Source organism: Notothenia rossii (assembly GCF_949606895.1).
Source record: "Notothenia rossii genome assembly, chromosome: 1".
NCBI lineage: Eukaryota > Metazoa > Chordata > Actinopteri > Perciformes > Nototheniidae > Notothenia > Notothenia rossii.
Window position 1 is genome coordinate 19,641,654 of NC_136912.1, and position 13,302 is coordinate 19,654,955.

Sequence of the window (13,302 nt, forward strand, 5' to 3'; positions counted from 1 at the left end):
GAATTCATAGAAAGGAGAGACTGCTTTAACTCCTGGCAGATTAGCTCTCATTCATCCAGTGCGGCTCAGAACTGTTAATCTAGTTATTCTAGTCCTGTGTTCACACTGGTATTCTGGAAGACGCTTGGCTGAGTGTCAATACTGTTTTAGGAAGCTGAATACATCAACTGTAAAAAGCCACTATGGTAATCTTTATTAACCATAAGCCAAGTAATTTCGGCTGAATAATTTTCAGCCGGGGCTCTGTTAATTGCCCAGGACAATTAACAGAGAATGTCCTGCTCGGCGGAAGAAGTAAATCTCATTAGGTTATGTCCAGTCACCTAACGGGAGCATTCCAAAGGGCACGCCTGACGTCATGTGTTGCTATTATCCTCACAATACAAATGAAACTCACCTTGCCCTCCTATTTTTAGCACAGAGGAAAGCAAGTAACAGGGTTATTATATACAACTCTTTGAATTCATTTATATAGATGTCCTAATTCTGATCTACATTGCATTTAAATATATATTTTTAAATGAGGACACAGTCAGAAAGACAATCTTTTAACTGGCGTTTTTTTAGTGGCTTACTTTAGATGATCTCCTACCTCTAAATCTGTCAAGTAGTAAATCACATTTCTGTAATTTTAATAAATCCTTCCTCAGTGCTTTTATCCACATTACAAGTTCAGTGTGGATGATTTAAAACATATTGTGATAGTTATGGCATATATTTCCTCTTTTTTTAAATGTACTATGAACTAAATAAACACAGTGAAATAACTTGGAGTACAGTTGTAGAGAAGAAAAGTTTACATTTTCTAAATAACTGAATATTAATACTGAAAATACTGAACACACATCGCAGCCTGCACTTCCTCATGTTTCCAAATATCATTCTCCCCAGTCCAGACAACAAAACCTGTTGTTCCAATATTAACGCTATCTTTTCCAATTGATCGGAACCTGGACATGCTATATCTGTTCCCAAAACATTTATTTCGATCTCTTTCACTTTTTTTCATTTCCTCTGTTTGCAGCCACCCTAGTTTCCAATTAATCCCATTACCATCAGAGAGATGCTGAACCGCAACAGGGCCAGCAGCGACAGGAGCAGAGACAGGATGAGAGGCAGACTGGAGAGCAGACAGCAATGAGAGGAGAGAGAACACAGGAGACAGGACAGGGTAGCGTGATGATGAGGATGACACATACACCCACAGCTGAGCGAGACAGATAGGGAAGCTGAGGCAGGGTCAACTGCATGCATGCATGCAAGCATGCATGCAACACACACACACACACACACACACACACACACACACACACACACACACACACACACACACACACACACACACACACACACACACACACACACACACACACACACACACACACACACACACACACACACACACACACACACACACACACACACACACACACACACACACACAGGGAGACAATGGACTCTGCCCTGCAGAATAGAAGCCCCCCTTTAACTAGCCCAGTTTTAAACTCACCCCCTAACATATAAACTATCTCTGCCTTCTTAGTGTTTACGCTGTTCTTTCACTGAACCCTCACGTCTCTCTCTCCCTCTCTATGGAGCCGTTTCTCTGTTTTGTTCTCATTCTGTCAAAGTGATCTTTCATCACCCCCTTGCTTGTTCCCCTGGTAGGGTGCAGTCTGGTTGCTTACCCCGTTCACAAGTGAGGGGAGTCCATGGTGAGCAGCGCCCCTCTTTCCAGCAGCAAAACCCTCATGCGCTGAAGTCATCCACTGTTCCCTGGTCTCCGGGGCTAAGTCCGTTGTCTTGGCTCACACACACACACACACACACACAAACACAAACACACACACACACACACACCAAACACACAAACACACACACAGGTGTTCCCTTCAAAGGCAAGAGGAGGAGGAAGAGTGGGGATAGTCCAAAGGGTGAGTCCTTGTTAGTGGTATATTCCAAACAGAGGCAGAGGAATGGAGCTGGATGTATCGTTCACTTTAAAAACGCTGCACCGGCTGCCTGGCTTTGCCTCTCTCTCTCTCTCTCTGTAACACACACACAAACACACACACAAACACACACAGACTCTGCACCTCACACACTTTCCCTCTCTCGCTGACTGCTTCGCCGGCTGACTTGCATTCACACAGTGAGAGCTCAGATCAGGCAACAGTTGTTGAATTCATGGCCCCTCCTACCCCCTCCCTTCCTCTTGCAGACGGTCGCTTAGCAACTGGCTTATGTGGGCGGGGCTTGAGATAGTCCTCACATTGCTGCACACTCTGCTCTTGCCACCGCCTACTCAGGCTGTATTTGCATATGAAGCCCTGCCTGCCTCAGTGTGTCTCGGCCGGACAAGAGGCCGGTGCTTGTGTGGGCTGTGAGGAGGTTGGGGGGGGGGGGGGGGGTGATGCTTGTCACTTAAACTGAAACAGTTTGTCTTCAGTGATGCAGCAGATTCTACTAGATGGGCAAGATGTCCTGGTTCGTCCCATGGAAAGGCATAAAGAGATGGAAGTTTAGAGAGAGAGGGGACAGAGAAGCAGCTGAAGCATTTGTTTTTTTACTGCACTCAACTAAAAAGAGGAAAAGACACCAAGATGTATCAAGCCAAATATTTTTTGAAGGAAATTAATCTGCAAAAATGTCAATAATGGAGCAGTGTTTGAATAAATTGTTTTTCGTAAAAAAATTGCCAAAATCTGGTTTCAGGTTGTGCAATAATAAAAGTCTATTTTTTTGTCTTTTATGTTATTAAAAATAATATCTTTGGGACTGTTGGTGAGACAAAATATTGCATGGTATTTATATGGCAATAAAATAGGCCAAAATGGACTTTAATACATGATAAAGGTGTTTTACTGTTTTTAGACATTTTAGAGAAAATTATTTAAGAAAGATATTTGAAAGATTTATAGATATTTGGCAAATGTACTGTTGGATAACACTATTGAATGTAATCGTCCACTGTAAGAGACTTTAGGATCATATGATTCAGTGGATTTAATCCCTCAAATCTTCTGAAATCCTTGCAGAAATGCACCGTGGTCAATATACTGTACACATGAATCACTTAGCATGGTTCCTGGGAAGTTGAAATTAAAAGGTTGCAAATGTATTTCCCATTTAATTTTCAATATAGCTCAAAGAGTCTACAGAAGTTTAAATACATTTATACATCTATTCTGTGGGCTCTCTATAATGGTTAACATTATTTATTGTTCAGTCATTCAATCATTCGTTCAGCTGCCACTCTCTTCAGCTCTATCTTTTAAATTGCTTATATTCTAGTTGGATGCTGACCATACTCTATGATCAGTCATACAACTACTTTGGAGTCAGCACTGAAGAGCTCAGGCCTCCTTTAATTAGAGCTCAGTAATGTGGTTATTAATTGTGGTACTACTGTTGGTTAATCACAGTCAGCTATTTAGCATTTTACTATGTAGCTTGTTTTTATCTTAAAACACTGTTGAATATGGCTGAGTTCTGTATGTCGCTTTCCCTCTTTGAAATAAGACAATTATATGACCTGAATGTAGCTGTTTTGTACTAAGCATTATCGGGCAGGCGATAACGTTGTGTAGCAACACATTAGCAATTCTTAATAACACTTACATACTTGACATAAGAGTCAGGGCAAGGTGCATGAAATAACTTAAAGAGCAACTTCCAGGTTAAAGACACCTGTGAATAAATGTGTAGGAAAATGATGAATAAACTAGATTTTCCCAAAAATATACAGAAATATACACTACAGTGACATCTGGCGTCGTTTTTGTAAGACATTTTCACTTCCGCATAAAAAAGCCTCGGCACGTGACCTCCCGCGTGTGACGTAACATGGGGGAAACAAGGGGGAGAGCGACTGGTGTAACGTATTAATAAACATGGATCCCAATGCTAATTTCGACACAGAAGACACAGAAGAAGTTGAACATGAATATTCAAATGCATATGACGGACCACAACCTTATAATTATGAGCCTGCTAGGCGTCCAAGAGACCAGGAGCAGCCAAGGATTAGAAGAAATAACGGCCATCGGAGAGAAATTGAGCTGTGGTGTGAGGAGAACCAGTGGAGAACTGGGCAGCTATCTTGGTGAGTGACCGACGTTAGCTACAGAATGTTAGCTAACGTCACATCACAACATTGTAAAGTTAGCTATCATATATCAGGCTATAACTAAAGTAGCATTGATAATATAGTAACGTTACTGGCAGGACTGTTGATACTGATCCATAACAGAAACTAATGTGCAAGTATCAGCCGTATCTCGCGTTACCTAATGCAACTCCACACTACGGTGCTGTGTACCGGAGGGGAGACGCAAGATACGGCTGATACTTGACGATCTGGCGGAGAAAGGTTGTGGAGCCTCCGTTGATATGCCGTTGTAAATGGCTTGATGGAAAGCAGGTGTGGGGAGAGAGAGAGAGCAGCGAAGGGGGGGGGGAGAGAGAAGTAATATGGTTTCCTGATAAAGCTGTGGAGAGTATGTGCTGCAGGGAGGTGGATGCACAAGGCACCCAAGAACGAACGCTAGCTCCGGTCCTTTTTACTGTGGACTCGATGTCCTGACAGGCTGTTATTTGTGCAACCTGCACAAACACAATACTGCACCATGATTACAAATGGTGAAATACAATGTAAAACTACCGAAAAATACCAGCTCACTAAAACACAACCGCTTAACTCAACGCAACTACTAACTATACCTGCGGTCAGAGAGCGGAGATGTTTCCCCTTTGTGATGTAATATGACGCGTTTGACGTATGACCTTAAAAAAAAGCAGTTTTTAAGAGCAGAGCTCAAAATAGCTCCTTTCCCTCTGAATTCCTGCCCTTATGTCTCGTAAAACATATCAAATCCTACATTTACTTTTTTAATTGTAATTTTCAAGCAAGTTTAAGCATAAATGTAGGGAAAAAAAAACCCTGCAAGATGCTCTTTAAGCACGCTTAGATGTGCCTTAATGTGGGGTGGGGAAACCCTGGACTATAAATGAGTCATCTTTCTTTTTTGTTTGTTTGTTTCACTTTGTTGTGTGTGTGTTTATACACTAAGGACTCATCACTCACAAGATTACATTTCACTGCCATATATTCCTCAGATATATTTGCTATTTTTCTGGATGATATTTTCTTACTGAACAAGCTGCTGTTATGATCCTCTCTGCCTTAATATTGTCATCTGAGAACACCCTGCCTCCCATACTGCAGTTGTCCTACTTATATTTGTTAGAGCGGCTCCCCGTGCTGTGGAGACATAAATCACGCTCTGTACAGCCATCACTACATATTCCCTCTGGTCTGTCTGCTACTGGAAATACAAAGAGAAGGATGATAGTTATTGTACATTTTGTGGATTTATTTTTGTCTTATTGTATCAACTTCTGGCTGCTTATAGATAGAAAATAATGATGTGCTGTATATGTCTTAATATTATGTTGACCTATATTGTAATTATAATGATGATACAAATGTCCGGGTATATGAATCTGTTTCCTGAGATTTTGTTTGTACAGTGTTAGCTCAGGTTTCATCACCTTGTGCCTTGTTCCAGTAACTGGTTTCAGCCGCCTCTGGCATAGTCGTATAGCAGCCCAGCCAAAACGTAATACTGCTAAAATAACAAGGAAATGTTAGTAATTACTTTCTTACTATCTATCTCTCTCTCTCTTCCGCCTGTTGACACATTTTCAGTGTTCATTTCATGACTCATACTCTGCATGCCAGCCAATCTCTGTGTCTCATGAAGTGGGTTTCAAAGCGCCACAGATTATGCTTAATGTAAGTAATGTTATGCTGATGGATGATGAGATGAAGAGGGAGCAGTGGTGAGAAAGATGAAGAGGAGGAAAGAGATATGATCCAAGCAGAGATCCAAATAAAACCTAATTATGTGGAAAGGAATGCACCCTTCCAACAGTCTCCTTTCTCTCTGTGCCCTGCTCTCTTTCTCCTTCACTTTTAAAGGAGGTTGGCAGGGGCTCAGCCAATGGCCGGCAGCTATTTGTTTATGTGCAATTTGTTAGAGGGCTGGCCCCTTTTCCCCCTTTTTCAAAGAAGCCATTTACAATTCTATTCATGTCTACCTGCCTCATTCAGACGGCGACACAGTTATGGAGCAAGGGCCAGGTTTTCATTACGTGCTTTCACAAAGTGTTAACACAGTTATGTTAATGCTATTCAGAGAGGGAAAAACATTATGACATTACTCTCTGTAATGTAAAGTCAAGGAGGTGGATTCATTAGAGAAGGGGGCAAAGAGAGGGATGGTGGTTTAGAAATGTGCATTATACTTTGCAAAGATTAATGAACACAAGGACAAGCACACACTCTTACACCCTTAAGTACATTCACACCTAGAGAAGTGAGAAAAAAAAAAAAAAATGTGCGAGTTGTCGCTGCCACAGCTGCTGGGGTTCGCAATGCAGCAAGACGAATGATAGAGAGGAAGAGGGTGGGGGTAGAGATGGATAGAGTGAGAGAGGAAGATGAGAGTAGAGGCAGGGATACTACCGACTAACTGCTGGATTCTGGAAAAAATCTGCTAGTTTTTTGGGTCATATAAGAAACGTGTTCAAATGCAGATTCATGTATGCTGAAATGTACATGTATGCACTGCAAAGATGAGTGTTTACAAAAATACCTGATTCAAATATATTTTATTTCAAACTATAGGCCAGCAGTTCGGCCACGAGTCTTTAGCATTTCTAGCTTCAGGTTTTCAGAATGGGTTCGTTAACATTTTCAGATTGAATCTTTTTTAAATGATGAATAAGTATAAAATGTGACAACATGCCAGAACTCACTGCACAACTTTGTTAAACTCCCCGTAATGAAAATGCAGAAGAAGGGAGGAGGGGTCAGACAGACTGTGAGAGAGAAAGTCAGTGAGAGAGGGAGGAATTGAAAAGGCAGAAATCTGCATTTATCTTGCCATCTTGAGTACCCTGGGCCCGACAGAAAAAGTGAGACCATGAATAACTGAGTCTCACTATGAATGATTGAAAAATGTAGGAGATTAATTTTACACGAGGAAAGGACGCATGGGGTGAAGGAGGAAATATATAAAAATCAAATGAAGAGAATGACAGAGCACAGAAATAGAAACACAATATGACATTTCAATTGTGTTTTACGATATTATGAGGGAATGCACAGACAGTGTACCATGTAGAGACAACCACAGCAGTAACAACAGAGATATAAATACACACAAGCCAAAGTACGAAACGGAACTTCCTCAGATGTATTGTTGTGCTTAATCCATGCAACAATATACACCATTAGAATACAGCACAAAACAAAGAGAAGTTGCACGCAACATTAGTACAGTATTGCATTGACCTATGAAATATTATTTCTTGCTACTACTGCTTTCAGGAAAGGGTAAATGGACTGTACTTATATAGCGCTTTATCAGGTATTTTCAACCCCTCAAAGAGCTTTACATACTACCAGTCATTCACCCATTCACATCTCATTCATACAGAGCAGTACCACTTGCTCAAGGGAAGTGTATGTAATTCATACACAATCACACCCAGTTGGCTATCGGGAGCAACTCAGGGTTAAGTATCTTGCCCGAGGATACATCGACATGTTGACTGCACGGGCTGGGATCGAAGCCACAACCGCTATATATTGCAATATTGCTATACATATGACAAAAGGTCGTAACAACAGGGTTTGACAGAATTGTAGTCAAACTAAAATCTAAGTCGTAACGTAACACACAGAATATTTTTTTTTAACAAGTTTGCAGGTGAAATATATAAAGAATGAGCAGGCAGGACACAGATATATGTGGGTGACTATATGGCTGTAACACGAGTGAATCCAGGCTACTGGGTTAGTGTTGCCTGCAGGGGAAACTCACACACAGTTGTGGAAGTATTGATTGCGGTTCACGTGGTGAGAATGCATCTTTTTCTGGAAGGACACAATGTACTCTGACAAAGTTTTGACTGACACACACACACACACACACACACACACACACACACACACACACACACACACACACACACACACACACACACACACACACACACACACACACACACACACACACACACACACACACACACACACACACACACACACACACACACACACACACACACACACACACACACACACACACACACACACACACACACACACACACACACACACACACACACACACACACACACACACACAGAGAGAGTATAGCGTGTGCAACAATGAAGCAAGTGACAGTGTAGTAGAGCGCTCCACTGCAGTTGAAATGCATTATTTCCCCAGTCATCACAACTATAACACATGTTCTCTTTTCCTTCTTATTCTCATGTGAATATCAGCTGTTATATAACGGATGAAGGACATCTTTTGGCTGCATCTGAACAATGTTTGGTGTAATTTCAAAGGTGCATGCATGGTAAAGATATGAACGGTGTGATGAATGTGCCTATGTCTCCATTATGTGCAAACTAATGATGAGTCAGTTATGAGCCAGTGAACATCCATCACAATCTGAGATCATCCATTTAGGTCGATATTAGCCAATGCAATACTGTGGTGAGCTGGTGTTTGTCATGTTTAAAAGAAACAAACATGGATTGCGAACAGAGGTGTAAGCAACACACTGAAAGTTTTCCGTCAGCATGCTGAGGTCAGGCCTGGTTAACATACGAGTGACAGATCAAAGGCTGATAATCAATACACAACCTAGGCCATCAACCTATCAAAACACTAACAGACCACTGGGACAGCGAGTGACAGCAGGATCAATGAGGAAGATAAAGTCTGATTAAGGAGAGAATAGAAAGAAGAGAAAGAAATAGTGTAAAGATTTGTGTTAGAACAACCGTCAGAGTTTTTCTACCAAACTAACAAAACCCAGGTGTATTTGCCTTAGCCTTTGAAGGATGTTCAGGGTTTAATGGAGGTTTTCACTTCCTGCATTAAAAGGTTAGAGTGGGCAGAAAGGGTACTTGCTGTGAGCTGAACCGCAACAGTGCAGCTAAACAATGGCTGCTAATTAGCCTGACAGACAGGAGGAAAAACACTGAAGCATGAGAAGGTTATTGAGCAAGGTCATGGAATATGAGTGCACTTTGCAAAGAGATGAACAAACACAGGCAAAGCATACAAATCAGTGGGAGAGGTATTTGAATACAAGGCAAGGGGACTACAAAACACAACTCAACTATTCCCAAACACAATTGAGCCTTTTTTTTTGCCAATTCTTTTAATTGGCATGATATTTAATAACCAACGAAACCATTTTATAACCAAGGCTAGTGAAAATTGCCAAAAACAGATACATTGTATGAAGCACAAACAAACTGCAGTAACTTAAAAAAAAAAAAAGCAGAATTAGAAGCAATAACAACCTTATTAAAAAAAAAACGTGATAACTTGTGCAGCAATTTATTTTTCAATGTAACCACAGTGTTTTATTTTGAAGAATAACAATTGCACACACAGCAGTGCAGCAGTGTTGTGGTTTAAAGACACCTGGGTGCTGACACAGGAAGTTGGCCATGGTAAACATTCACACCAAGATGACGCATTTCTTTCACTCGCAGTTCTTGTTTGTGTGGAAAAAAGATTTGAGCCAGCTCATAAGTTATTGCGTTAGTCATGACACTGTGAAGGATACAGTTTCTGCTGAAACACCTGTTGAAACAGTTTGTGCAAGCGTAAAACGTCCTTTACGGCTGCTCTGTAACCCTGAGGAGGAGGCAACAGATGTGTGTGAAATTGTTAACTTGCTACATGTTCTTCAGTCACTCTCCTCACAGCTGGTGTCAGAACAATGTTTAACCGCCATTTTCTCTCAATACAAAACAATGCAGTTCCTGAAAGCTTTGTGGCCCTTGAGGTAATTTCCAGTCAGTTTGGTGAATCAACCCCAAGTGTGGTGCAATGCCATGACTCCCACTATGAATGGGAGCATGCTTGATTATATCTGTGTTGTTTATGAAAGAAGGGAGAACGAGAGAGAGATGAAGGGAGAGAAGGAGGAGGCGCTGATCCAGAACTGAGCTCTTGTGACAGCTTCTCTATTCAGTCCACATATCACAGGACAATCAGCGACCTAATTAAACAAACAGAAAGAGAATGAGGGGGTAAACGAGAAAAAAGAGAGAAGCCAAGAGGAAAGATGAAAGGAAGTAATGCTGAAAAAAAAGTGTAGACTGATTGAAAACTAGTGGAGAAAATGGGGAGGAAAAGCAGCAGAAAAGTGCGAGTGAGAGAATCGGATTGAGTGGATCTAAAGAGCTAGAGAAAAATCAATGATTAAATCAGGCAAGGCCCGGAAAAAACATGAGCAGCTAAGTAGAAAGAAAGTAAAGTTGGAAAATGGAGAGGGGGATGGTAAGAGGGGCAGTGAAGAGGGGAATGTGGTTCAAACACTGGCCTTGAACAACAGAAGAAATGCTGGCTCAGATTTAGAGAGAGAGAGAGAGAGAGAGAGAGAGAGAGAGAGAGAGAGAGATAGAGAGAGAGAGAGAGAGCGCGCAGTGGGGGGGCAATGGTGCTGTTGCAAGCAATTCAACTGATCCTCTGTAAACCAGGCAGACTGGGTCAGGACACTAATTATGGATAACAAGACGGACAGACAGACAGCAGAGATGTGCCCAGACCTCTAGCACTGGTCAAGGGAGATAACAGTGGGAAGGGACAAAGGAGAGTGACAGCAAATTAGGGAGGGAGGGAAGAAAGGAGGAGAGAGAGAGTTAAGTAGTGTATGTAATAAGACTCAGGGCACACTGATAGCATAGTTGTGATGTTTCTTTCCTCTACCACAAAGGCCAAGTAGCATTCCAGTTTCCTGTCTGCAGCCCTCACAAGGCCGGCAGCTGAGGACATACTGGGTAAAAAGGTGGAACAAAAGTAAAGCGGAAAAAAAGCAGACTCTTTACTTTCGCAGACTACGTAGCAGACAGAATGAATGCTGTTTATGTCAAAGTGATTCAGTTTTCTGACACTTTCAAACACGGCATCATTTGGTCGCTTTGGATAAAAGCGTCAGCTAAATGCAATGTAATTTAGGTTCAGTCTGACAGAGACATGGCGCAACTGTTGTAGTTTTGGTCTTTTTTTTTTGTATTGCTTTTTAATACAATAATTATGCGTGTTGGACATGACTTTGGCTTGGTAAATTAACATAGGCGAGTTCTTACACGTCATATTTTGCTACTAGAAAAACAGAAACAAAGGTTTGGATTTAAAAATAACAAGAATTTAACTATAGATGTAACGTCATGTAAATCAAAAACATAGCTTCATGTAACATCAGTTAAAAAATCACAAATGTTCTCGCTCTTAAAACTATCTATGCGGCTTTAGGCTTCTGTAATTGATGTGGATGAGTTTACATTGGGGTTCGATGAAAGCCTGGTGCGTCTCACATAGTATCTCAAAGAAGCCCCGTGCGTCAGAATCATCCCATCGCCCAAACGTCGGTATTTGAAACCCGTGGACAAGAGATCAAGCTGGGTAAATACACACCAATGTCTAATTTCAGCTGTGATGATGACACGTGTGTGTTTTTGAGTGTACATCCACTGGTGAGCAATGACACATTTGATTCGGTTCTTAATATAGACGAGTGTAAAAAGAGAAATGTCTGCAGATGCATGTTAACCATTGCAACAACTCTGCGCTGTTACACTTCCTTCTCTGGGCTTTGCAGAAATGACACTAAGCAGCTTTGCCAGTTTGCATTCTCTGCACTCTCTTCTGTCGTGCACAGAACGAAGAGAGAGCCCCAGAAAGAGAAGTAGTTTGGAAATAACTGGCTAAATGTGATGGCAAAGCAGAGTTAAGAGAGGTGTCATCAAACAAAGAAAGGGCCAGAAGAGATCACACATGCACATGCTGAGCTGAGATGGACAAGACTGCTGCATGTCCACAAACGGTATAGTGTCCTTCAGTAACAACATCACATGACTCACTTCCTTGTTCCCTCTCCTTGTACTACGGCTTTAAATATAAACACATTTTTATTTTTTGGCTTCTGATGCCATTGTTCTTCCTGGAATGACAGTGTGGTTTATCCCTTCACAGATTGATGCTTAATGCCCTCGCAACAAGGCCAGGTATAAACCACTGCCTTTTTTGTTGGTAGGTACAATTATGCTCAACTTCTGTCTGAAACTTTCAACACTTAATTTTCTTCATCAAGATTCTGTTGCCGCATTGCTAATTTCTCACTTAAAATGTTGTTTCCGAAAAATGTTCAGTGTGCCGTTTGGCTGTATTGTTGCTTGGTTTTGGTTTGACTGATTTACTGTGTGTTTGTGTGTGTGTGCGCGTGTGTGCATCCAGATGCTCCTGACAGGTGTGTCCACTCACTGACAGTCTGGACGTCACACTGATTGAAAGAGAGATTGACGGCCAGCTCAAGGTCATGTATACTCACACAATGTCTAGTTTGAGAGGCCCATCAGAAATAGCTACCTTGAAACCAAGCTATTCAGCTTCCTCCTTGACTCCAGCCTTGCTCGTCACCATCATCGCAGCTCTCTTTCAAACGCTAACTCTCCTCACAACATGGCCTGAAGCTCGAAAAGTAACATGATATAATATTCTCATATCAGCGGTATGAATGTTGCTATAAAAAGATTTGAAATAGCCTTGAATTGAGTTTGTAACCAGTTAAATATTGCAACTCTGTTCTGCATAAGATAGAATAAACAGCCCGGGGACACACACATTTAAACAAACACACTACATCATAAGCACGGTGGGATTTGCTGAGGTAATCAAATCAAAATGAAGGGCTTCTTTTATCAGAAGGTTTATTACTGTGCGTCATGATGCACTACAATCTGGCTTTAATAGATAATAAGGGTGACATAAGAAAGGTTGGGAAGAAGAAATATTGTGTAGTTGAAGACATAGAACAATGACGGCATTAATGTAAAAAATGCAAGATTGTGTGGGAATATAATAATGCATATGTAAAGGACATACATGAATAAAGAATGAACTTGGGACGGCACAACAGAAACAAGTGAGAGTCGGTCTTGTGTTAGACTTATAGCCATTGCTAGTGAGCGAGATCATGGGACAAAGGCAATTCATATGTGCAAGTGTGATGTAGGGAGGGAGAGAAAGAGGGAGAGAAATAAAGAGGATGTGAACGAGCAATGTTTCTGTTCATTAGCAGTCCTCCCTTGCAGCGGACAGCTACAGGATAATCATGTCTGCTGGGTGGCCGTGTGCCCTTCACTGTCATTGGTGGGACTCTGCTGGGCCTTGTCTCTATTCCAGACTGTGTGTATGAAAGT

General features: G+C 41.5%; 1 protein-coding gene across 3 annotated transcripts in view; it reads right to left on the reverse strand.

The window, feature by feature from the left end:
• Positions 1-13,302, reverse strand: part of rab11fip4b (RAB11 family interacting protein 4 (class II) b) — a 62,048-nt gene that overhangs the window by 30,047 nt on the left and 18,699 nt on the right. The window contains exon 5 of one of the 3 annotated variants that reach the window (XM_079679375.1): positions 1,689-1,890. In XM_079679375.1, coding sequence (XP_079535501.1) covers positions 1,689-1,766 — 78 coding nt within the window. In that variant the 5' untranslated portion in view covers positions 1,767-1,890. Of the gene's footprint in view, positions 1-1,688; positions 2,159-13,302 lie in introns of those variants that run through there. The other 2 variants (XM_079679374.1, XM_079679376.1) reach the window with 2 other exon arrangements.